General features: G+C 51.0%; 2 protein-coding genes across 8 annotated transcripts; one reads left to right on the top strand and one right to left on the bottom strand.

The window, feature by feature from the left end:
- Positions 1-69: 69 nt before the first annotated feature.
- ZNF821 (zinc finger protein 821) lies at positions 70-13,399 on the top strand. Of its 4 annotated transcripts, XM_037409546.1 has the most exons (8): positions 70-259; positions 456-662; positions 2,333-2,424; positions 9,258-9,383; positions 9,898-10,040; positions 10,596-10,700; positions 11,601-11,767; positions 12,492-13,399. In XM_037409546.1, the coding sequence occupies exons 3-8, from the start codon at positions 2,385-2,387 to the stop codon at positions 13,144-13,146; spliced, it is 1,236 nt and encodes a 411-aa protein (XP_037265443.1). In that variant the 5' UTR covers positions 70-259; positions 456-662; positions 2,333-2,384; the 3' UTR covers positions 13,147-13,399. The 4 variants fall into 4 exon arrangements, with proteins under 4 accessions (XP_037265443.1, XP_037265444.1, XP_037265445.1 ...); XM_037409547.1 differs by lacking the exons at positions 70-259; positions 456-662 and adding an exon at positions 802-903; XM_037409548.1 differs by lacking the exons at positions 70-259; positions 456-662 and adding an exon at positions 9,052-9,162 and having other exon boundaries at positions 12,492-13,373.
- ATXN1L (ataxin 1 like) lies at positions 10,800-23,194 on the bottom strand. 4 transcript variants are annotated; one of them, XM_037409543.1, is made up of 3 exons: positions 23,110-23,194; positions 21,190-22,787; positions 10,800-11,460 (listed from the first exon to the last, which is right to left on the bottom strand). In XM_037409543.1, the coding sequence occupies exons 2-3, from the start codon at positions 22,675-22,677 to the stop codon at positions 11,335-11,337; spliced, it is 1,614 nt and encodes a 537-aa protein (XP_037265440.1). In that variant the 5' UTR covers positions 22,678-22,787; positions 23,110-23,194; the 3' UTR covers positions 10,800-11,334. The 4 variants fall into 4 exon arrangements, with proteins under 4 accessions (XP_037265440.1, XP_037265439.1, XP_037265441.1 ...); XM_037409542.1 differs by lacking the exon at positions 10,800-11,460 and adding an exon at positions 16,025-16,789 and having other exon boundaries at positions 21,082-22,787; XM_037409544.1 differs by lacking the exon at positions 10,800-11,460 and adding an exon at positions 16,025-16,789.
- Positions 23,195-23,346: the final 152 nt, after the last annotated feature.

Genomic DNA, 23,346 nt, shown 5'->3' with positions numbered 1-23,346 from the left:
CCGGCGTGGAGGTTCCGGTAGCGCGGCGTTCCGCCTGCGGTTCCCCCTCCTCCGTGCCGGGAGCCCCGCCTCTACAGCGGACGGGAGCCGGTCGGCTGAGGGCAGCGCGCAGGGTCGCGGGTGGAGGGGTCTCCGGCCCTCCGAGGGCCAGGCGGCGGTGGCAGCTCCGGGAGGGAGGTTCGGGCCGAGGCTGAGCCCGGTCCCGGGGCCTCAGTCCTGCCGCTGCTTTTCTCCGGGGCGGCGCGGCCCGGCCTCGAGGGTAAGCCGGGCCGGCGGGAAGCCCCGGCGCTGCCCGCAGACCCCGCAGAGGCGGCGGGCTCTGGGCCTGAGGGGAAGCAACCCAGAGGCTCCCACACCGCAGTGTGGGGCGGTTCAGTTCTAAATGGATGCAGGCGTTCATAACGCACGTGGTGGCTTTTAAATTAATAGTAAAATCGTGATTTTTGACCTTGCAGGGTGAGTGCGATTCTGGTGAGCTCAGGTAGCACCAGGGTAGCCGCTTCCCGGCCCCGGCGCGGGGCTCGACAGCCGCCAGCGGCGGGGGCCAGGACTCGGCGCCGCTCCCGCGCTGCCCGCCGGGGTGGGCGAGACCCGCGGCTGGCACGGATGACCTCCTGCGGGCGGCCGGGGGCTGCTGGCCAGGACGGATCCATGAAAACCAGGTGAGATGCTTCAGATCGTGCAAAAACTGGCACCTGGGGTCTGCGGGCGAGGTCTTTGGCAGCCAGCAGGGCACCGCCGCTGCCGTGCCGGGGCTTCCCGCGCCGTGCCGGGGGCTTCCCGGGGCCGTGCCCGCGCCCGTGCCCGCGCCGCGCGCTCTGGCGGCGCCGCCATCTTGCCCGTCTGTCTGTCCGGCGGCCCTTTGTCTGTCTGCGGCTCCGCGGCGCCTTTCAGCGGAACCGGGTAAGGCGCGCCAGGCCGCGGCCGGGACCGGATCCCGCCGTCCGCCTGAGGGGCGGCAGCGTCGGTGCCGCTGCCTGCGAGAGGCCGGGCCGGGCTGGCTGTCGGGCTGGATCCCTCGGTCGTCCGTCGGCACCCTCGGGGGTCCGCGCTGGCTTCTCCCACCCGGGCCTCTGCCGGTGGAGCGGGCTTCGTTTGGCTGTGTGTCCATCCGCGTGCGGGCTGGATTCCCTCAGCTGCCGCCTCGCGTGTGCTGGGACTGCCGGCTGTATCCCTCTGTCTGAGGAGGGGGACGGGATCCCGGGGTCTGTCGGTCGGTGGGAGGCTGTCAGGATCCCTGTGTGTGCCTCTCTGAGGAGGCTGACAGGATCCCTGTGTCCGTCTGTCAGTGGGAGGTTAATGGGATGCCTGTGCCTATCTGTCTGAGGTGGATGACAGGATCCCTGTGCCTGTCTGAGGTGGATTACGGGATCCCTGTGTCCGTCTGTTGGGGAGGCTGATGGGATCCCTGTGTCTGTCCTTCCAGGGGGAGATGGATTCAGCTCCTCCTTTGTCAGTCTGTCTGTCTGAGAGCACTGTTGGGATTGATTCCTTTCTCAGTCAGTCTGAGGGTGAGGAGTTGGTGTTTCCTCCCTTGTAAAGTTTGAGGAGGTTGGTGTGTCCCCACCTGCGAGGGACAAGGGCTGCGCACCCTGCCCCACATGCAGTGGGCTCGGTGGTCCCTCCCCATGTGAGGGCAGGCAGTCTGTCCCCACCTGCCTGTCCCTGTCCCTGCCTGCCTGGGGAGGTCCAGGCAGCAGGGAGGGTGCAGCAGCACAGCTGTTTCCCTCTGCCTGTGCCTGCCTGTGAGGCGGGTGAGGTCAGTCTCTTTGAGAGGCACCTCTCTGGGCCAAGACCTGTCCCTGGGCTGACCACACTGTCCTGTCAGCTGCCGCCACCATGTCTGGATCTGTGGGCATCAGGCAGCTGGTTCCCTTATCTGCCTGAGCTGGGCGGTCCGGTGCCCGACACCAGCCTTCTGGGCGTGGTAGGGCCTTCTGTCCCCTCAGTCTCTCTGGGTGAGGGGCAGAGGTGGGGCAGGGTCTGCAGGTTTGGTTAGGCTCTTGCCCTCTTGGCCATAGGAACAGACAGGAGGGGGAATGGCGTTTGGACTGAGACTGCACACACTCTTGAAGTGGGGCACTCAGCTTTTTGTATGCTGGGGACAGGATTGCTTACAATTTTGCTTGAGAACTGGGTGGGACTGCCTTCACACGGTGGTTTGTGAAACGCTTGTGGATTGTGTTGGATGCTGACACTGAATACGGCTGTGGTGATGAAGAATGAGCCCTGTGGGCAGATGGGTGGGGAACGACCCTGAGACAGCCAGCTGCATTTGGCTGGAGGCTCACAAGGTTCCAGTAGTGTGTGTGACAGGCTCTTCTCTTCTCAGGTGAGCCCTCTGCTGAGGGAACGAACACTCTGTGCTTCCAGGTCAGGGAAACATGTCCCGTCGGAAACAGACCACTCCTAACAAAGTTCACTGTGAGTATTATGTTACATAGCAACATGGGATCCTTGCCTTAGCTGGAATGTTGTGGAGTGAAATGGGGAGGGGGGGAATGGTGGAAAGGTACAGTTTGTGGGGGAATGGTGGTTACTCACATTTTGTCTTAGGGATTGTAAGAAGAGAAACTGAGCTCTGTGCGTCAGGGGAGCTGGCTGTGTCCTGGCATGGCAGGACAGGGATAGGCTTGAACAAACAACTGATGCTGTAAAGGTAGGTGTGTATGTGCAGGGCCTGCAGCTGTGCTTTGCATTCACAGTGTCACAAGTGCAAGTTAGTATACTAAGAAATGTGACATCAGGGCTCTGGCCCATCTTGGGTAGCAAAGGAAGTTCTAGGCAAGTTCAAGGGCATGGCTGAAACCCAGGAAGTCCTGGGTTCTGATCTTTTCCCTACCACAGACTCAGCTGACTGGCCTTGGACATGTTACTGAAGCTCACTGTATCTCAGTTTCCTACCAGATAGTGAAAGATAAAGCCATTTGCTCTTTTCTTGCAGGGAATGGGCAGCACCTAAGTAATTTACTGGACAGATAAATGCTATCTGTCAGATCATTTTTGAGCTGAGCTGATAGGACAGATCTCTGTTTCTCCAGCATTGTCAAGACCCTGGTGTCTGTTTGAGAGTGAAGGGGTTAAGATGCTGTACATCAGTGCTTCAGGCAGGCTACAGCAGGATGTTAGTGGAACTGGGAGACACAGATGGTTGTTTGGCTGCAAAGGGGAAACTGCACATACATGGCTTTTGACTGATCACAGCAGAGGGAAGCTGGGGGGACTGAAGCTCTGTGCCCTTGTTCGTACTCAGCTTTGTGGCTGGAGACATTTGGGCTGGAATGAGGAAAAATTGCTGCCTCTGTAGGCATGTGAAAGCAAGGCTGATGAGAGGGCTGTGGGTATTGCTAAGCTGCAGTAGCCGTCAGGAGTATGGGACAGAGAGCTGAATGCTGCAGCTCTAACACTGCTTTGCTTTGCTGATGCTGCTGGCTTGCACGTCTGTGTATTTCTTTCTCTGTGCATTTCTTTCTCTGTGCTGCCTTTTTGCATGGGTACAGCAACAGGAGTCTATGCATGCTGTTCTCTGTACTAGGGGAAAATACAATGTGATATAGCCTAACACTTTGCACACTCGGTGAGTGTATTGGGGAGAATTACCTCTGTCTGGGACTTGAAAGCCCCATTGGCTGCTAGAGCTAGGCATGGGAGAGCTGACAGAGCTTTCTGTGGTGGCCAGCCTTCAAGAGTCTTGAGGTGTGGCTTCTGGCATCTGCACTGACTTGTGCTCTCCCATTCCTGCTTCTGGGTGCTGTGTTCAGCAGTGGGCAGAGCATAGCTTTGATTTGCTTGATGGTACAGTAATGACTTTGGAACTGTCTTCCTTAGAGAAATTTGACAGGTCCTGTGTTTTGTGCTATGATGCCAGTAACACAGCTATGTCCACACACTTTTGCTTTTGAGAGTGCCCAGATGTTGGGGCTGCTGTTTAGATCAGACATACAGAGTCACAGTCTCTCATGTATGGAAACCAAGGGGTGCAACACCTCTAATGGTGCAGGTAGACTTTCCATGGTGTTTAGGTAGGCTGCTTTCTTACCCCACTGTGTAAAGGTTATATTCTTCAGAAACTTATACTATTATATACGTATTATGGAGTTCAGTTGTGCGGTGTTTTCACAGTGAACGCTGGGTTTTTTATCTACAATACAAGTGATTGTATCTCTAGTTTTGGTCTCAGGGGAAGCTATCTGACAAACATGCTACCAGTGGGCATGATGTTGAGGTTATGGCATCTGGTGTGCCACAGAGAGGAATTCTGGGACCTGTTCAACATGAGCCATCAGGAGCAGCAAGTAGGACCACAAGAAAATAAAGGGACCAAAAGATACAAGAAACATGTCAATGATGATGTCTCCAACTTGGGATGGAAGATCTTGTCTTATGATGAACACCACCAAATCGTTGGGACTTCTTTGTCTACCTAGCCTGCTGTGTATCTGGAGGGCCCAGAAATGCCATGCAGTGCACTGACGAGGATAATCGGAGAGAGCATCAGCTCCAAGAACTGGGTGAGCCAGCAGAATGAGGAGTCAGGCTGAGACATAGCAGACACGTTACTGAGACTTCTTCACAGGGACTGAAGTGGTTGGGAGGAAAGGAATAAAAGGGACAGCAGGTATGCAGCTTTTTATGCAGTTATCTGCAGCTGGGGTCTGATTTGGCAGGCTATGGGGCTGGGAAAGTGCTTTTTGGATTTGCATAAATACCACTGTGAATATCTAACTGGACAGATTTGTGGGAGGACAGTGCCTACTTCTTCCTTGCATGGCCACTCCATGTTATCTTCTTTCTTGGATTCACTAGGGTGGGCAACAGCTGCAGATCTCCTCTTCCTGGCTTGCTCGGTGCCACCTCTTTCCAGGGATACTTTCCAGGCTTGGCATGGCCCTCATTTAACCTTGCTTTCACAACATGGTTTGCTGCCCTCACTTAGCATAGAATCACTTTGTTTGGCATGCAGAGCAACCAGCTGGGAAGTTGTGTGGTTATAAGTCAAAACAGTTCTAAATAGAAGTTGATGTGTAAGGAAATGCAAAATAATACAGAAACAGTGATGAAAATCACTATTATCACAAAAGTCCCATTGTGCATGATGGCCAGTCCTTCTGCGGTTTTAATTGTAGTCATTTCCCCTTTGGCAGGCCTTCAGCACATAAATGGCTCTTAATTTAATTTTGTTTTGCCACATGGTACATGAAGAATACACCTGATAAAGTGGTAACAAATAAAACTGTCGTAATGGAATGCACCTATTGCATTGCCCATTCCACACTGAATTGAAAAATACAATGCAGTTACGTTGTTCCTGTGGAGATACCTTAACTAGTTCAATTTGGTCTGTATTTTCTCCCAGAGTCTAAAGTATAAAAGTATCAAATCTCTGTAAGCAATTCATCTGATCTTGCATTCAAGCCCATCCGTTGCTGCACTCCATCAGTTATAGGCTACTCACTGTTCTTGTGCTTGCCAAAAATTTGCTGCAGGTGTTAGTGTGTACTTTTATTTTCTGTCACTGCTGTCCCATGAGCTGGCTTTCTTTCTATTGCTTGTACCCTTTGCAAGTGATGCTTATTTTAAAACTCTTGAGAACAGCTTTTCTTAGTCAAATTAATTCCCACTTCCTGGATCTGTTTATCATGGTCCAAATATCCCATTAATCCTCTGTTTCCTTCCCTCTCCCTTTGACACACACACATTCTCTGCTCTTCAGTGTTCCTTGAATTCTGCTGTCTATAATATTCCCAGTTTGAAGAGAAAGCATCTCACAAGAAATAGCACCCAGCATTCAAAACCGAGCAGAAATGTTACTTGCATCAAAATCCTTGGTTCTTAAAGGGCTCTGTGGGCTGCCATTGTTAACTCTTTCAATTGTGTTGTTTTTCATTTCAGTAACCACTACAGCAGTGTGGACAACCCAGAATAGCGATGGGGCAGGTGGACTAGATCCACAGTGGTGGAAAGACTTGCAAATTTCAGGTCCAGGAAAGGAACACAGAGAAGACCTACATGAACAGGGACTTTAAATTTGATGTACAAGGAGGGAATACAGTGGCTCATCTCTGAGAGACCTTTCTGTTTAGGAAGGAAGACAGGGGAACAATGCAGTTTCTTTTGATTTGTGGATTTTGGGGTGGGGGTTGTTTGTTTGTGTGTTTATTTTCCAGAACACCTGAGAGTTATCCTGCATTCATACAGTTCAAGAAGGGAAGGGCTCAGGAAAAAAAGTCATTGCTGGCTACCAATTTGATATACCGCCAGATCCTAGCAGTCATAACTGCCCTTCTTGCACAGTGCCACAGGGCTGCCCCCTTCCTCCACAGCTGCTCATCTGGCATCCCACTCATTTACAAGATTATGGAGAGAACTGGAATGCAAAGCAGAGGCATTTGTATGATCTTTCACTGTCCTACGTCTCTAGCTGTTTGTAAAACAAATACAGTGACTTGTTTTGGTGTTGTGGTCAGCCTGCAGCCCTTTTTTGTATTTAATAAAGAAACTTCTGGAGAAGAGTCTGTGAATTCACTATTGAGCATAACATCCTTTACTGATGGCAGTGATCTTAAAGCTGTTGCCTGTCTTACTCCCTTTCCAAATGAATGGAAGTGTATTCAAAGCGGGGTGGAGGTGGGGGTGTAAGTGCCTGTATGTGAGCATGTATGTGCAGAAACAATAAAAGTATAACCCTGTACCTGTCAAACATTGAAGCCCTAAGCTTCATCAAAGTAGGACTTAGTCCATCAGTAGATGAACAGGACAATCTCCCCTAAGTTCTTTTGGAGACAGCGTTAGTTTAATATGTAAGAAGTTTTGTATAAGCTAAAGATAACATTTTTAAAAGTTTGCCTTTCCCAGTGCCATGATGCATTTTTAGATGCAGGCTAGTGGAGAATGCACAAGATGTCATCGGCTAACAGCACTGGTTTGGTTAACAGTTTGCATTTTTGACTGTAAGCTGATAGTTCTCTGCACTGCACTGAATCAGTGCTAACTGGGTTCTGGGTGTGTTGTACAGAAAGGCCACTGGCAGACACAATCACTGTCTTAGTTGTGATTGATGCTAGTGTTACTGATAGGAGGAGTTCCCTCCTCGGTCACCTTATATAAAGATCACAGCTTTTACAATTCTGCAGACTGCACGGTCGGTTTATCTGAGCAGGAACCCACCTGCCATTAGACTCCAGGCTGCTGCTCAGTGGAAACAAACCATCTGGAAGGGGAAAGGGGGAAGCAAACAAACACGTAACTGCTTCCACTAGCAGTTGCAGTGGTGTTTGGGAATCCCGTTTGGTAACTGCCACAGGTAGTATGTCTCCCACCATAGTTTTACATCTGTCTTGTGTTCTGCAGGATTCCTCATTTCACTATACTTTGTCTTGCAATGCTTCTTTGGTCTCTGGGCGTTTATCCTGGTGGTCTCTGGATATCTGCTTCTTGGAGCAGCACTGTCATTCTGCAGTGTCTGTTAGTACAGTCTGTATCTCAGTCCCATCAAAGTGAGGTGGTGGTCCAGACATAAGAGCTGCACTCCAGGTCACGAAAACCATTCAGTGCTGGAATAGCTTCTCATGAGGGTACCTGTGTCACAGCAATCACAATGGTACCTGCCGCTTTCAGTGACGAGTAGACTTAGGGTGCTCCTCAGCACCTCTCTTCAGCCTGCATGGATTGTGTTCTCAAGTCTTCTCTACAGAAACCTTTCTTACATTTCTGAAACAGAATAATAAATGCCTTCAAATGCTTTTGGAAACCTCCATGGGGATGTTGGGAACTAGAACTCTTCTCCCACAGTCTCTGTAAAACTTCTGAAGGTCTTTGAAATCTGTAAATTACTGCTTTTTAAAGCACTGCTGGAAATTGCAAGGTAAGCACCAGAAAGGCAGCAAGTATGAATATAGGGCAAAGCTGGCTGAAACAGTTTAGCACATGGGAACGTACCTGTCCTTTTAATAGGACTGGTGCTCTTTCAGTGAGTCGAGAATTCAATTCCCTGATTATACTGATGCCAGTTGTGGCCCTATACTAAAAGGTACAATTCTCTCCTGAAAATACGTTTTGACTTTTGTTTTATGTGAAAAATGCACTGTGTTTTCTTTAGCATTTCTGCATTTATGCTTTGAGTGGTTCTTGAGAACTTAAAAATTAGTTGATAAAATTTAACCCAAAAGCTAACCCACTGGGAACTTTTGACACCTTGTGTCCCAGGCAGTCCCAGCTCATCTACTGAGAGGTAAATCACAGCTACACCTGGAACAAGGCCATTCACTTGATTTAATGTGAAAATTAATGGTTACCTTTTATCGTTATTCTTTGGAACCAAAAGTTCTCCTTAGCTGGGACTGCTGTAAGAAGTTTTCTCTCTGAGAAGAACAAATAATTGCCTCCTTTCAATGTGTTTGACACCTGTTGAGATACTAGTGATCAGTGTCTTTCAACAAAACAGACTGTAAGCTATCCTCAACAAGCATGTCAGCTTTCTGGGTTCATTCCCTTAGTTTTCTTGTTTTGAGCATATGAATTGTCACTGAGATTTATTTTAGCCAGAGTCATTCCTGGGCAAGGGGAGGTAATGAAGCAAGTTATCCATCGTGTAAGGAGGAGTACACCAGCTCTGAGCACAAGCACCTTCTTGGAGGGCAGCTTGTCCTCAGCCCTCCTGGAAGAGAAGGTGGTGACCGAGGATATCAAGGACAACCCCTGGTTTAGGGTCACTGGAGAGCAGATGAGGTGCCAGGCACTCAAGGAGATACTATTTTTGTGTAAGTTGCCTTTTATAGCAAGCAATGGGGCTTAACAATTTAGAAGAGCCGTATAGCACTATGCCTGATCTGGGATACTGTCATAATCCCCGAGTGGCTTCCTCCCCTGCCTAGAGCTGTGCTATAGCTCTGCTGGCAGATGGCTTGGTAGCAGAGAAAGCCACCTGTCTACATATGGCAGATATATGGGATCTCACAGGGTTTTTTTTTGCGGCTGGAGTGGCATATAAAGAGTATGCCCAGAGCAGCCTGATGCTGGACATTTCCACTAGCAAGACTGTTCTACACACAGGGTCCGGACTCGCATCAGCAGGTACAAGAGGCTGGTGTTGCAGAGTAGGCAAGCAGAGAGGTTACTTAAATGCTTTCTGAGAGGTGACTTCAGAGGTTCTGCACAGCGCAGGTGAGCAGCCCCACGCCTGTTGTGTTCTTGGCAAGCCTTAGTGGTGAAAGCAATGGAACAGCACCAGTCTGACTCTTTGTCCTTGTGGCTGCTAGGGGAACAAGTCTTTGCAGGGCTGGAGGAGCAAGCCCGCCAAGCCATGATGAAAAACAACTTTCCTGGAGCTCTTGGGGACCAAAGGCCAGCCATTCATCCACTGCAAGACCCCGACTCCAGCAGCAGTGAGTTCCACCCCTTCCAATAATGGCAAGGTAGTAAACTGGGGAGACCCTGCCAAGGGGTGAGGCTAGGTGCTGCACAGCTTGTGGGGGTCCTCTGAGGACCATCTTTCCCTCTTCCTCATCTGGGTTAGCCCTTGGTTTATGGGCAGGACTTTATCAGCAAACAGCAAGAGCAGGGCTGCTCCCTAGGGGAAAGCAATGCCAGAGCCAAGGACCCCAACACAAACTGGGCAACGACCTCACCACTGGGATACAGTTCCAGTTACCAGAGCAAGGTGGTAACAGTAGCAGGTCCAGCTGACAGTCCAGGGCCTGTCAAGGAAGGCAGGGCCACAGGCCAGGCCCAGGGACTCCACAGAGCACTGCAGGCCCTGAAGTGCCCCAGCCTGAGTTTAAATGGAGCCCTGGTTGGAGGGGGTGGGTAGAGGCCCTAGGTCAGGCTGGTCAGGACAGTTGAGGCCTATGAGTACCCTCAGCGTCCCGACACTTGGAATAACTGTTCTGCATGTTCCAGGTGGCAGTGATGATGAGGAAACCACCCAGGATGAAGTTTCTTCCCATACATCTGAGGAGGATGGCTCAATGGTGAAAGTGAAGAAAGAATTAGAAAATGCAGAACAACCTGTGGCTGGAACCCCACTGATGAGAGAAAATGAGGCAAGTGTGTACTGGCTCTGCACTCACCTTAGCCTCCCAGGGAGGGAGAAGGGCACTGTCTAAATGCCTCCTCTCCCCAGCATGGTTTCTTGTCATCTTTTCCCTCCTGCCTCCTCCAAACAACATCTCCTGGAACGAGGAAAGGGTATGAAGAGCTCTTGGGCTGCCAGGAACTGGAAATAGCAGGCACAAACTGCCATTTTCCTGGCTGGCTGAGATGGTTGTGTGGAGCGTGCCCCCTGTGCCTTTGGCTGACTTCCTCTTCCCTTCTGCTGCAGAGCAGCCCTGCCTACCAGAGCCACTCTGCCGGTGGGAGCCTGGGTGTGAATGGAGGCCACGAGGCCTCCCAGAGACAGCACAAGTTTTGCTCAGAGGCTACAGAAAGGAAGTTTTAGACTGCAGGAGCACAAACCAGCCCTAGTGGGACTGGGCACGCAGCACTTGATCTGGTTAAGACCTGCCTTCGGTGTTGACTAGATATTAGGGGTGTGGTATGCCTGTGTGTGTGTGTGAGATCTGTGCACCTTACATCAAAGTGGTTTTTCCTCTCTGTAGGTGCCGGAGAGTTTGAATGCTGACCCTATGGTGGGACTGTCACAGTGCCCCCTCTGCCAGATGGAGTGTGGAAGCAGAGAGCAGCTTATTGCTCATGTATACCAGGTAGGGGATGGTTCCAACTGTGGGATATCTCTGGCCTTAAGCCCCAAATCCAGAAACAGCCCAAAGCACAGTATGGCTTTGTTCTGGTCTTTGCAGTCACTGAACTGAGCTTCGAGCTAGGATGTGATTGAAGTTTACAGCAGTAAACTGCGCCTAGAGGGTGTTCTGGGGAAACAACAAGGCACCAGTCTGCAGATCTGGAAGACACAACTCTGTCCCAAGGTAGTCTCTGCAAGTAGTTGCAGGCTAAGACTAGGCAGTTCCTTCAGATTAAATAGGGAAGCAATTTTTGCATCATTCAGTGAGATGAGAAACCTTCCTCCTAATCACCCAGTTCTTTATTTTGTAGCTGTATTACAGTTCCTACCTATGAAAACAGCTGTTGTTCCTCTGAAATGATTCCAGTATTGCAGGAAATCTGTGCTGGAATCTCACAGGTTTTGTTGTCAGTACTTTCTTCACAGCACATCAAATTCTATAAAAGAAGGAATGAAGCAGAACTGAACTGGCCACTTACCTGCACCAGCTGACTGTCTCCATCTAAGCACTTCCTCACCAGCATCCTTCCTGCTGTTAGTCCAGTCGTGCTTTGTTGAGCAACAGCAGCTCCTCAGATCATTTCTGAAAACAAGGGTCAGGTCCTACGATCCAAGTGTTTTGGCCTTATTTGTTTCTCTTGCACTGGAGTGGAGCTGTAGAAAGGTTTCCTCCTTGCTGTTTGACTTGTGACACCCCAAATGTCTTGAGCTTGGTCTAGGAGCTGACAGACAGAGGTTTAGTGGCAAGGTGTTCCCATTCCAAGAGGCTGAACTGAGTAATTTACATTATCTGATGAGCCTGCCTCGGACTGGGTAGGGAGCTGGGCAATTTGTAACTAACAACTTGGTGGTTGTTTTGCAGCACACTGCAGCTGTGGTGAGTGCCAAGAGCTACATGTGTCCTGTATGCGGCAGAGCCCTCAGCTCACCGGGATCCCTTGGGCGACATCTCCTGATCCACTCAGAGGACCAGCTGTCAAACTGTGCAGTGTGTGGAGCACGCTTCACCAGCCACGCCACATTCAACAGGTCAGGGTCAGCCTGGCTGGTGAGTGGGCTAGGGTACCCACATTAAAGATTAGGCGGGTTGCCTTGAATGACACAGAAGTCGTGGCTCTGGACCCACTGAGGCCTGTAGGAGAGCTGTGAACACCCCCAGTGAGTGAGATTCCCTCAATCCCCTCCTGCCTGCAGCTCTGCATCACCTGCCAAGACCTCCACGGGCTGTGCTGCTAAAAGGGTGTTCCTTAGTTCTGTGAAGAACTAGAGCTGTGCAGGAAGCACTGGGGTCTCCAGTCATTGGAGGACAATCAACTGTTTCCCTTGCCCAGCAAACCATCAGAGTAGGTCTGTACTGCCCAGATGGGTTCGTCATTTCCAGAGTGGGACTACAGGCAGAAACCAAAATGTTCCTTGTTTGTGTCCTGCCTGGTGAAGGATTATCTACTGACCAGTGGAACAGGGCTGAAGGGAGAAATCCAGATATGATGGGGAGGAGCAACTTGCTGGCTGATTGCTGCTCTTGTGCTCTTCCAACCCAGACACTGCTCTGGGCTAACCTGCTTCCCACCCCTGCATATGATGTTGCTTCATTTTAGATATTCAGACATGTCTGTGGGCAAGAATGGTTTAGCAGAGGCCTCTGTTATGGGCTGTAGTAGAGGCACTGTTCACTGCAGCCCCCTGGGCAGTCTGAGATGGGGCTCATCCATCAGCACCAAGTCTCTGACTTTCTGCTCTTTCTGCTTTCCAGCGAGAAGCTGCCAGAGGTGCTCAGTGCAGATCGCCTGCCAGCACCACAGAGCGAGGGCCCCTCCAGTGTTGAGGGGAAAGACATTGCCTTTCACACCCCTGTGTATCCTGCAGGCATCCTCCTAGTGTGCAATAACTGTGCTGCTTATCGTAAGCTGCTGGAGGCACAGACACCTGGCATGCGAAAGTGGGCACTTCGTCGGCAGAACGAGCCCTTGGAAGTGCGGCTGCAGCGCCTGGAGCGGGAGCGTACGGCCAAGAAGAGCCGGCGGGACAATGAGACACCTGAAGAGCGGGAAGTGAGGCGTATGCGGGATCGAGAAGCTAAGCGCCTGCAGCGCATGCAAGAGACAGATGAGCAAAGGGCACGGCGGCTGCAGAGAGACCGGGAAGCCATGCGACTGAAACGTGCAAATGAGACCCCAGAGAAACGACAGGCCCGGCTCATCCGGGAGCGTGAGGCCAAGAGGCTCAAGCGGCGCCTGGAGAAAATGGACATGATGCTCCGGGCACAGTTTGGCCAGGACCCCTCTGCCATGGCTGCTTTGGCAGCTGAAATGAACTTTTTCCAGCTGCCAGTGAGCAATGTGGAGCTGGAGAGCCAGCTGCTGGGCAAAATGACCTTTGAGGAGCAGAGCAACAGTGCACTGCATTAAGCTACAGCCAAGGACTGTGCCACTTCTGCTGCACCTGCCACAGGTGCACTAGCAGCCTTCAACATTCAGGAGGCTGCTGTGGGTCCCTGGCTGACTCTCCCTGACAGATGGTTCTGGATTTCTCCTGGAAATAGGAGAATAATGGAGCTGAGAGATGTCTGCCAAAGTAGCTCTGGTGGGAGCAGATTCTGAGGATACAGACTGCTCTGGGGGCCAAGTCACAGCCTGTGAACAGAGAGAAAATAAATTAATGCTCACATTTGTTTAGTCCCCTTCTTTACCTGTTGTGCTTTGCCCTGTTCTTGGACCCTTTCCCCATAGATGGGTTTGGGCTGCTGCAGTTCTGCCACAGGTGAAAGCCTACTTCACTAAAAAGGGATTTTGTTTACTGCAGCATGAATTATGAAGCTGAGGACTTTGATAGCCCACAGCTCCTCCAGGAGTAAATCCCTTGCAGTTTGTGCCCAGAAAAAAGAAGCAAAGGAGGATGTTGTCTCCCTGGAAATGGCTATGCACACCCTTTCTCTTAACGGTATCATTATGTGCTTATTTGCAGTAGCATCCATGGAAAAACTAAGAGGAAACTGAGTTCCTGTTCTAAGATACCCCACATAAACACTAACAGAAAGGCTGACTGAGGTAAGCAAACAGCAAACAAGTTTGCTGGTTTACTCACAAGTTAATTTTCACTTAAACAGCATTTCAGGTTTGCAAGTGAAAGAGCTCATTGAATGGTAAACAGTAAGGGTAGGTCAGTTCTCCAGTGCTGTATGGATTTGCTTTTCCCTTCATTCAGCACTGGTGAGTGCTGCATCCAGTTCGGGGCTCCACAGTGCAAGAGAGGCACCGACATACTGGAGAGCATCTAGTAAAGGGCCACTACAATAGGGAAGGAATTGGAGCATCTCTCCTACACAGAACGGCTGAGAGAACTAGGACTGTTCAGCCTGGATACGAGAAGGCTTGAGGGAGGAATCTTGTCAATGTTTATAAATACCTGAGGGGACAGCGTAAAGAAGACAGAGCCAGGCTGTTTTCAGTGGTGCCTAGCGACAAGACTAGAGACAATGGGCACAAACTGAAACATGGAGGGTTCTCCCTGAACAACAGGAAACACTTTTTCACTATGTGGGTGGCAGAGCACTGGAGAGGTTACACAGAGAGGTTGTGGAGTCTCACACCTTGGAGGTATTTAAAAGACACAGTCCTTGGCTGCTGGCTGTAGATGGCCCACAGGGCGGGCGGGCGTTGGACCAGATGACCCCCAGAGGTCCCTTCCCACCTCAGCCATTCTGCAACGTCATAGTAAGCTGAGCTGATTCAACCACTTCCATACAGCCAAATGCAAGGCTGCTCATCTAGGCCCATGGATTGCACTCCAGTTACTTATTCTCATAGTAAATTCCTCTGTGACTAACAGTGACTTTCAGTGGTCACTGCAGGTAACACTGTGGGGCAAGGGGAGGACCATTCGTACACAGAACCACACAGGTAGAAAAGAAAGTTGCTTTTGCTTCCATACTGCAGCAGCAAAATCAGCGAGAGGAATGTGGAAAAGAGGTGAGCTGGGGAGGAGCCACGGAAAGCTACAATAACTGCGTCTGGAAAAACCTGTCAGGCAGTAGGGAATTTAAGCCTTCTTTAGTTTATTCAAGAGGTAGCCAAGGCAAAATGTAATCATAGTCTGTACCTGTATGAAAAGGTCCCCACTGCTATTATAAATCATTATGAAACTATACACTATGGAAATCAAATGTAGACGCATTTAAACATTAGCACAGAAGGACTCAGGGGGAGGCAAAGGGGTGGTATACTCTCCATTATTCTGTTTCTTCAAGAATTAGCATCAAAAAAATGCATGTGGTAGCTTTATGGTTTCCAAACGCCAGCCCACCAAACACTGGTGTGACACACATCTATGTTTTGTGGCCTTAAGACCCCCACTGCTTCCAGAGCATTTCCAGTTAAGGTCTGCAGTACAGTTACATGGTGGTCTAAATACACGGGGAGCTACTACCTTCTCTCTGATGGCTGTTTCTCTGCATTAAGTCAGAAGAGGTGACCACAAGACCCCTGCTTGAGATCAGAAGAGTAATGTTAAAACAAGAAGCAAAACCTTTTGGCCAGACTACATAGAAACCTGATTTTTCGCTCTTTTTTCAGTTTGAAACACTTTTAAGTCCCTTAAAACCCTAGTTAATGCTTACAATAATTGCCTTCAAAGTGCATAATGTTGGTTGGTTGTTTTTTTCTGAAAACAAACCAACCTTACAGACAGCCTTGTGGACACTTGCTACAAAAAGTATTTAATCTTTTCAATGGTACATTCTTCCACATGGCACTGTAACATCTTGCTTCCTCACCTTACAGAGGCTGCTTTAACATCTGATTCATCACATAGAACTTATATCCAGGAGTCATCCTGGCCTCTCTCACTGTGGGAAAAGGCACCAGATCTGGAAAGGATCTATTCAGTTCTGTGTTGCCATGCTTATATCCTCCTTTGCTCTCTGAACTGACCTCTCTATTCTTGTCTCTGTCCATTTTCATACTCAAACCAGCATAGAGTCTGCATCCTGCAGCATTTGCTATTACTCTGCCTTGGGTGTTTTGCTTGGCCAACAGAGATGTAGCTTCACTCTGCCATCGGCAGCCGAATTTTCCCTGCAGTGTCACTGGTACTTGACCGTTATTCCAAGGGGTTCAGGAAACATCACATAACAGCAAAAGCACTTCAACACAGAATTATGGCTTATAATCCATCTGTCAGACAGCCTTTACCTTGCCCTTGCCACAAGTCTCCAGATCACTCTGTGCAAGAGCAGAGAAGCCACATCCTAATTATCAATTATGATACAGATGAGCAAAAAGTCTCAAACACCAAAGGAAAAGCTATTGGTTTATATATAGATATATATATATAGATATAGATATATACTGTGTTTACAGAGTCAACAAGTTAAATGCAATATTCATAAGAGCATTAACAATAAAAATACAATCTGTGTGTAGCCAAGTACAGACTTAAAATGGTAAAACAGGAAAAAGGATCTCACCAAAAGTACAAATATACAGTACAAATTGATTTATTTAAAACAGTTACAAAAAAAGCACAACAAAATAGAGATTATCCTTAGAATTATTAATGCTTTGTTAAAGATCAGGTAGGAGGAAAGGGGCAGGAACAAGGTCGGAGGGGAGCACCTGACTAGTTCTAAGGCTTTAGATACAATGCGGTTGGTTACATGTTAATACAGCCATTACATAACTGGGATTATAGTTGAGGGATCAGCACTTATCTACAAAGACCTCCTTGCCTCAGGGCAGCCCAGCCAGTTCCCCCAGTGTGACATGTCTGTTTCTCTGCTTTGCATGGGCAGACCCTCCCCTGGCGCTAAGGTGCCATGAAAGCGGAAAACAACTAGAATGTGCATGGGTGCGTTTGCAGGGTGGGGTGGCAGCAGCCTAGAAGGACCTTAGGGGCAAGTCCTGTCCTCCATGGACAGATGTGAAGACCGTGGAAGGGCCTTGACCATCAGCATTTTAAGCCATACGTAGAACACACCCTGGGCCAAACTCTGTACAGAATGTGCATTCGTAGCCATCTTAGCAGCTTCTGCAAAGTTTCAGGCCCTAGGACAGCCTGAAAGACAAAGAGCAGTTGTGAGTGATGCTAGGGAAAGGCACATGTACGGCTGTGGGCAGGAACTAGCATTTGGGCTACTCAAGCTGCTGTAGTTTTCTGAGTAACAAGGATTGTTAGTTCTCTACGGGGGAAAGTGACTTCAAGTGTGGGGTGGGGACAGGGGATGGGGGTGGGACACTTAATGAGAAAAGTGCATTATACTTGCGCACCTGCTGGAAAGGGGAGGCAGAGGGGCCTCTGCAGCTTTCCTTCTTTCCAGACAGAGCTTCCTCTGCATAGTCTGGTAGTGATGAGCGCTCATCGCTTGGACCAAGTCTCACGTTCCTGGAGCAAGTGTACGCATAGCCTAGAAACAAGCCAGGCCTCTGCTGGGCAGCTGACTTTAGGAATGTTTCATGAGATAGGACAGATGGCTACAGACACCCATTATTGCATCCTACAGACGCTTGCCACAGAGTGTGAGCTGGATAAAACCAAGGCCAGGAGGCCTCCTCCTCCAGGTTGGACAGACCACAGCTCTCCTCCCCTTCACAGCAGCAGCAGGAAAACAGTATATTTCTCTGATAAGCCTGTCACATCTCTGCCAGGAGAAAAGCCCAGATAACCATCTCATTCCACAATGTCTTCCTGGCTTTATCTCCTCCTTTCCCAGTAAACCTAAGAAAGAAAAGCTTCCTCCGTGGGCTCGTTCATAGCCTTTCTGCCTACAGCAGAGCCTGTCTCAAACACTCCCTATCTCAGGAGAGCCTCAATGCTCAACACAGCAACCAACACAGGGTGCAGAGCAACACAGCCCAACCCAGGAAGGACAGATTCCAGTGACGATGAGTACTGCCAAGCTGGGCTAGAGGGCTGCCAGTGCTGCCCCCCCCCCCCCCCCCGCCTCTGGGGCAAGCACCCAGATGCCAGAATTCTTCGTATCAATGCCCCACCACAAGGTGTGCCCCAAACCATTGCTTCCATGGAAGAGCTGGCAGCTGAAACATGCACAACAGTGGGACTGACACAGAGTCTGGATAGAAGCACCAAGGTCAAATTCACCCTGGCATGTTCCACAGAGCTCAGGAGCGCACTCAAGAGATGCGCAGTGAGCCAAAGTCCAGGCCAGCGGCTGGGTAAACACCAGGGTGAGCACCTTCACAGCCCTTCAGCTGCTTACAGTACAAAGCTATTTTAGCCACATGGCATCTTGCCTCATACATCAGTGTCTTTCCTTTCAGAGCACTGTTCAGTGCAACTGAGATCTAGTAGTAGTTACAGTAACACACATGAGATAAGGCAGGCTCTCCAAACCCTCTCTCCAAAAGACAAGAGACTTCAGTGTTCAAAGATGCATGTGAGGGGCTCTGCGCCCTTCAGCTGCTCAGACACTCCCTCTGTGTGCAACCAGCCCTTCTACATTCACACACCGTATGTAGGCAAGATCCCTTTCTTAGCTGCCTGCCACAGCTCTGAATTCCTCTGCATGCACCATGCAAAGAACAGGCAAGAGAACCTGGGCTCCTCTGCCTTCTGCCTTTGGCCACAGACACCCTGGATATCCTGAGCATGAAGTACTAACTGACACTAATCGAGGTCTTTGCGTAGGAGAATCCAATGAGTAGCAACTGTGAAACACACAAGGTGATGAGGCACCTGGGCCCAGACAGTACATTTTCCTGACAAACAGTGCCATGAAAATAGCATCTGTTCCCACAGCTGTTGCATGCAAGGAGGCAGAATCTTCACATGACAGCATCACTGTGACTTCATACATTTCAAATGCAGCTGATGAGACTGGAAACAGTGTCATCTGGGGGAAGCTACATGTGATATAGGCAGCATCCTTGTTCTGGAGAAACCCCCGTGAGGCACAAACACTGAAGGCATGAGTAGCGCATGTCTCCCTAAGGCCTGAAAAGAAACTGTCCTGGTGCAGGCATTTCAAAGGCAACAAAAAAGGCTAGCAATGTGCTAGGGAAACAGGACTGACAACCCAGATGGAAGGGACATTCTGGAGACTCTCTAACTTGCCTCATAGCCAGCGGAGCACTGCTCCATCACACAGCCAACAGAAGCCTGCCAATTGCAGGTCACGTTCCTGGAGAGCGTGCAGAACAGCCCTGAGACACCACTGCTGCAAACTGACCGAAGGACAGCTATGCTGAGGAGAGGTGCTGACACACAAGCCATTCGGGGAAGGAAAAGCAGTGCCCTAGCCATCAGGCATGCCTGACAGAGAACTTCAGGAAGATGAGCAAAGGGAGACAGAAAATGGTATGCTGAACATCAGGAGCAGCATCAGGACTCTAGTAGGGACCTGCACACTGGAAAGAGACCCTCTTAAAAGCCTGGTCCTAACACAGAGATGGGCACCTTAATACAAGAAATACTTAATCCAAGAAGTCAAGTCAGTGAAGACTCTTATTGTCAACATAATAGTGACTATTCTTTATTCTAGCTAAGCAGTTAGAGCTGGTGTCATAACACACCGTCAGAGAGGGCAAATTAGTCTAACTACTAGAGCCTTCACTTGAATGGAGTGTTATTACCATAATGAGGTATTAATATACAGTTGTATTAAATCTCACCATGAAAAAGACTACTCTTGATTTTACCGTGCTGTTCTACAGAGGAACTCTGAAGTAAAGCATCAGAAAAACTATCACAAAACCACCCCAAAATGCCCTGTGATGCCATGATAATTTTAGAGTCCCTACATTAATCATAGAACTGTACTTAGCAGAAACATTGTACCTTGCCTGCACATGCACAAACACTTGTCTCTTGTCTAGAGCTTATTCAGGAAACTGCCTGCAGGGAAGAATTAGCCATCTGGAAAGTTTTCTTCTTATTTAGTTACAAAATATAGTCTCGGTCATCTCACAGTCATCCATCCTTCCTTAGAGAATGCTGAATATATTTTACTCCGGCTTTAAAAAAAACCAAAACAACCAAAGCCTGAAAACCAACCAAAAAACCCCAACCCCATTCATCCATAGGCTAAGCCTCTGCAAAAGCTCTAAGCCCAAGAGATGCTTTTTAAAAAATCATTATTAACATGGGAAGAAAGATTCAATTTGGTGGCAAATAATTAAATGTATTTTACTGATGTCTCCCGTCCCAACTTGTGTCCCATCCCAAGTGCTTGAGTTCCCTGTTCACCTACACCCAAACCCATCCTTTTGGTCCTTCCTCTTGAATTTCTGTGATTCATTCAAATCTTTACATTCTATGCAAGAAGAAAGAGCAGTTGGATTCAGTGGAAGAGACATTAAACAGAACCACCAGAGAAGCATCTCCATCCCACCCTCAAGAGCTCCCTTGGTGAACGGTCCTTTTAAAGTGCATGTGTGAAGAAAAGGGATACTGAGAGTAGAGCCCCCTAAACTCCAGTGGGGACCCATCTCTCCCCATCATGAGAAAGGAGGAATAAAATCTTCAGCAATTTTATCTGCTACTTTAAGCCATGTCTGCCCTCCTCATCTCCCAACCCATCTTGAATGCTTAGACCCTGCCCTGCAGGGAATCAAGTTATTCAGGGAGGTGTGAGAAAGCCCTACCCTCCAATCTCTGGAATGCTCCCATCGCAAGCTCATGAGCACATCCCTGTTCTCTACCCCAGCTAGCCTGTTGCTGCTCCCTGAGGCACTGGAGCCCTCTTGATTCCCCAAGCGGAACTTGTCAGCCACTGAACTGGAATAAACCCAGTCCTGCAGGGCAGAAAGCAGCCTTGCTGGTGAACCTGTCACAAAGTCTGTGCAATTTCTCCACCTGATGGTGAGGCTCACCTACAGGGGATGCCCTAGCTCACAGCCTCAAAGGGATCACTTCCCTGCATTTGAACGCCCTTCAATAGACAGCTTGACCTCCTGGGGAATGAAAGAGGGACGGAGCAGAGAGGGCCGAGGCTCCTCTGCCTGCATGCTGTATCTTTGGAAGCCTGGGGCTGTCCAGCTGTGCTGACTGCCAGTCTCAGGCTGAGAGGATTCTACAGGAGAGCTCTGGGCTGCACTGTCCCTATCTGTGTGGCTCTTCCTTTCAGCAGCTCTGTCAGACGGTTCTCTTGACCCCTGAGCTGTTCTTTCAGATCTCTCCCTAGTAGATAGCAACTGATCTGTGAGAGGGTAGTTAGCCTGAGAAGCGGAGCTGCCGTTCATGCTCTGTAAACTGATTGATATACAGACATCACCCACTTGCAGCCTGTGACAGGGCAAAGCAAAGAGCTGACCAGTCCGGCCTGGGCTACAGGAGGACCAGCCCTGGCCATACACAAAGAAGGGATGCTCTGGGGGCACATCAATGCTCACTTTACTTTGTTGCTCCCCGACCACAAAATGCAGTGTGACAAGCCCGGGCCACTGGCTTTCCTGAATATCCACCACGGTGCTGGAGTCAATCTTCAGGCCCCCGCTCACCTCTGCACTGCGAACAAAGTCTTGAGTCTGCAGGTCCTCCACCCGCTTCAGCTCTCCTGTAGCCAGCTGGATGATGGCTCCTTTCATGAAGTGAGAGGGCAAGTGTGAGGAGCTGGGTGGTTGCAGCTGGACCAGGTCCTTTTCAAGTGCGCTTCCTCCAGCCTGTGTGTCCGGGCTCCGCCTCACCAGGGTTTCTGAAGTGGAAGACCTGGTGGGCTCGGATCCAGCGGGAACCAGGACTGGCTTGCCGTTGGCTATCACCATTCCTTTGGTTAATTGTCTTTGTCTAACCGGCTCTTCAGGGGACATTACATACGGACTCCTGGACTGGCTTTTCTCAGCAGCCGCCCTTTCCACTGGGTTCCTCAGCACGTCCTTTGACTCCCCCTGCTGATCAGGGATATTATGGCAAAGGTTTAAGGGGCTCGGGTCATCTTTCCTCTGGGCTGCCAGAATATGATAATCCTGAGATGCCAACACCCCCACCACCCTCTGAACCTCCAGATCGGTGTCTGGGGTGCTTCTGTGAGCTGGCACAGAGACCTCTGTTCCCAACGTCTGGTAACCTGAAAGGAACTGTCCATCGACCACACATCCCGCTACAGCCCCTGGCAGACAGTCTTCAGCTTTACTGCTGGCAGAGTCCACAGCCTCACTGGTCCTCCTCACCACACTATGCTCCAGATGTCTCTGTCCACCATTGGCAGCAGCTACCTCTGAACTCGGCTGACTGTCTTGCTGAAGAGACTCTGGGCTTCCGCCCGCTGTAGGTGTCTCATATGCAGAATACCCTGGTGGGAAGCGGGACATCTGATAATAAACAGGAATTCTACCTGGTGCAATATCTAATGGCTGGGTCCCAGCATGGTGCTGCATCTGGCCAGAAGGAGAGATTGCAGAAGCAGATTTGTTGAAGGTGTGGGTAGGAGAGGTAGTCTGGGGGGAAGGAGCGGCTTCTTCCGTGAAGAGAGAGGCATATGGCACAAAGTGGGGGACATGGGAGGCGGTGATGTTGGTGGAAGGAGACAGGAGAGGACTAGGCAGGAAGCCAGGAGGGACAGCATAGGGCACTGTGTAATGCGAGCCAATGAACTGTAGGGACGCTGGAGGGATCTGTGCGTAGTGGATGGGGGGGTAGGGCACCCCTGGGTGCTGGATTATTGGTGAAGTCATATTGAAGGTGGGAGGCAGAGGGCTCACGTTCACCACGGAGTGCAGACCCGTTGGTGAAAAGGTGGCGGGTGGCACTGCCACTTTGTAGAGCATCCCATACTGGTCCACCGTCAGCCCTGCCACTGCTTCCGTGGCCTCGCCAGGGCCATAGTGCAGAGCTGCAGGGCCTGGCCCCGCTGCCTGGGTCCAGTCGGGGCCCTCGCCCGAGGCCTGGGCAAGCCCTGCACGTCCTGTCTCGGTGCCGGTGCTGGCGGTAGGAAGTTCGCGCTTCTTTGGCGGGAGGCACTCCTGGCTCCGCTCGTGGCCTGCTCTCATGGTGCCCCGTGGTGTCCCGGCAGCCCCGGCCGCGACGCTCGTTCATGGGGGCACCCGCAGGGGCTGCCACACGCCGGCTCCCGGATCCCCGCTCCCGGCCACCGCCTCACCTGCGCCAGGAACAGAGGGAGTCGTCAGTCCCGGCCCCGCCACCGAGCCGCCAAGGGCCCCGGCGGCGGGGGGAGCCACCAGGCCGCAGGGACGGGGGCGGCCCCGGGCCCCGGCCGCGAGAACAAGCGGGCCGACGAACCCTGGCCCTACCCGGGGCCGCGGCACCGGCTCCGGGGACGACGAGAGCCCGAGCCCGGTCGCCGGCACCGGCCCCACCCCCGGCCACGGCCGCGCCCCACCCCGCCGAATCCGAGGCGCCGCAGTCGCGTCGCGACCCGCCACGGCGGGCCCGCCCGGTGCCCACCACAGCCCGCGGCTCACCCGCCATCGCCCGGCTCCTCCTCCGCGACCCCCATCGGCCCCGGCGCCGCCCGCGGCCACCTCCGGCCCGACCCCTCCCCGCGGCGCACGCCGATGACGCACTGCTCCGCGCGCCGGAAGCGCCTCGCCCGGCGGCAGGGGGCGTGGCAGCGGCGCACCCGCAGCTGACGTCACCGGCCGTCCGCAGTGCCGGTCGCCCTGGCAACCTGCCGCGCCCCGCGGCACCGCCCCCGGGGC

The sequence above is a fragment of the Falco rusticolus genome, chromosome 15 (genome assembly GCF_015220075.1).
Source record: "Falco rusticolus isolate bFalRus1 chromosome 15, bFalRus1.pri, whole genome shotgun sequence".
NCBI classification, from domain to species: Eukaryota; Metazoa; Chordata; class Aves; order Falconiformes; family Falconidae; genus Falco; species Falco rusticolus.
This window is presented reverse-complemented; position numbering and strand designations above follow the sequence as displayed.

What these genes read in the sequence shown, in the direction of transcription:
- ZNF821 (XM_037409545.1), top strand. Translation starts at nt 9,215, where the DNA reads ATGGAACAGCACCAGTCTGACTCTTTGTCCTTGTGGCTGCTAGGGGAA. An exon ending in AGACCCCGACTCCAGCAGCA is followed by an intron (nt 9,384 to 9,897) that starts GTGAGTTCCACC and finishes TGCATGTTCCAG; the next exon opens with GTGGCAGTGATGATGAGGAA. An exon ending in AGCCACGCCACATTCAACAG is followed by an intron (nt 11,768 to 12,491) that starts GTCAGGGTCAGC and finishes TCTGCTTTCCAG; the next exon opens with CGAGAAGCTGCCAGAGGTGC.
- ATXN1L (XM_037409540.1), bottom strand. Translation starts at nt 22,677, where the DNA reads ATGAGAGCAGGCCACGAGCGGAGCCAGGAGTGCCTCCCGCCAAAGAAG.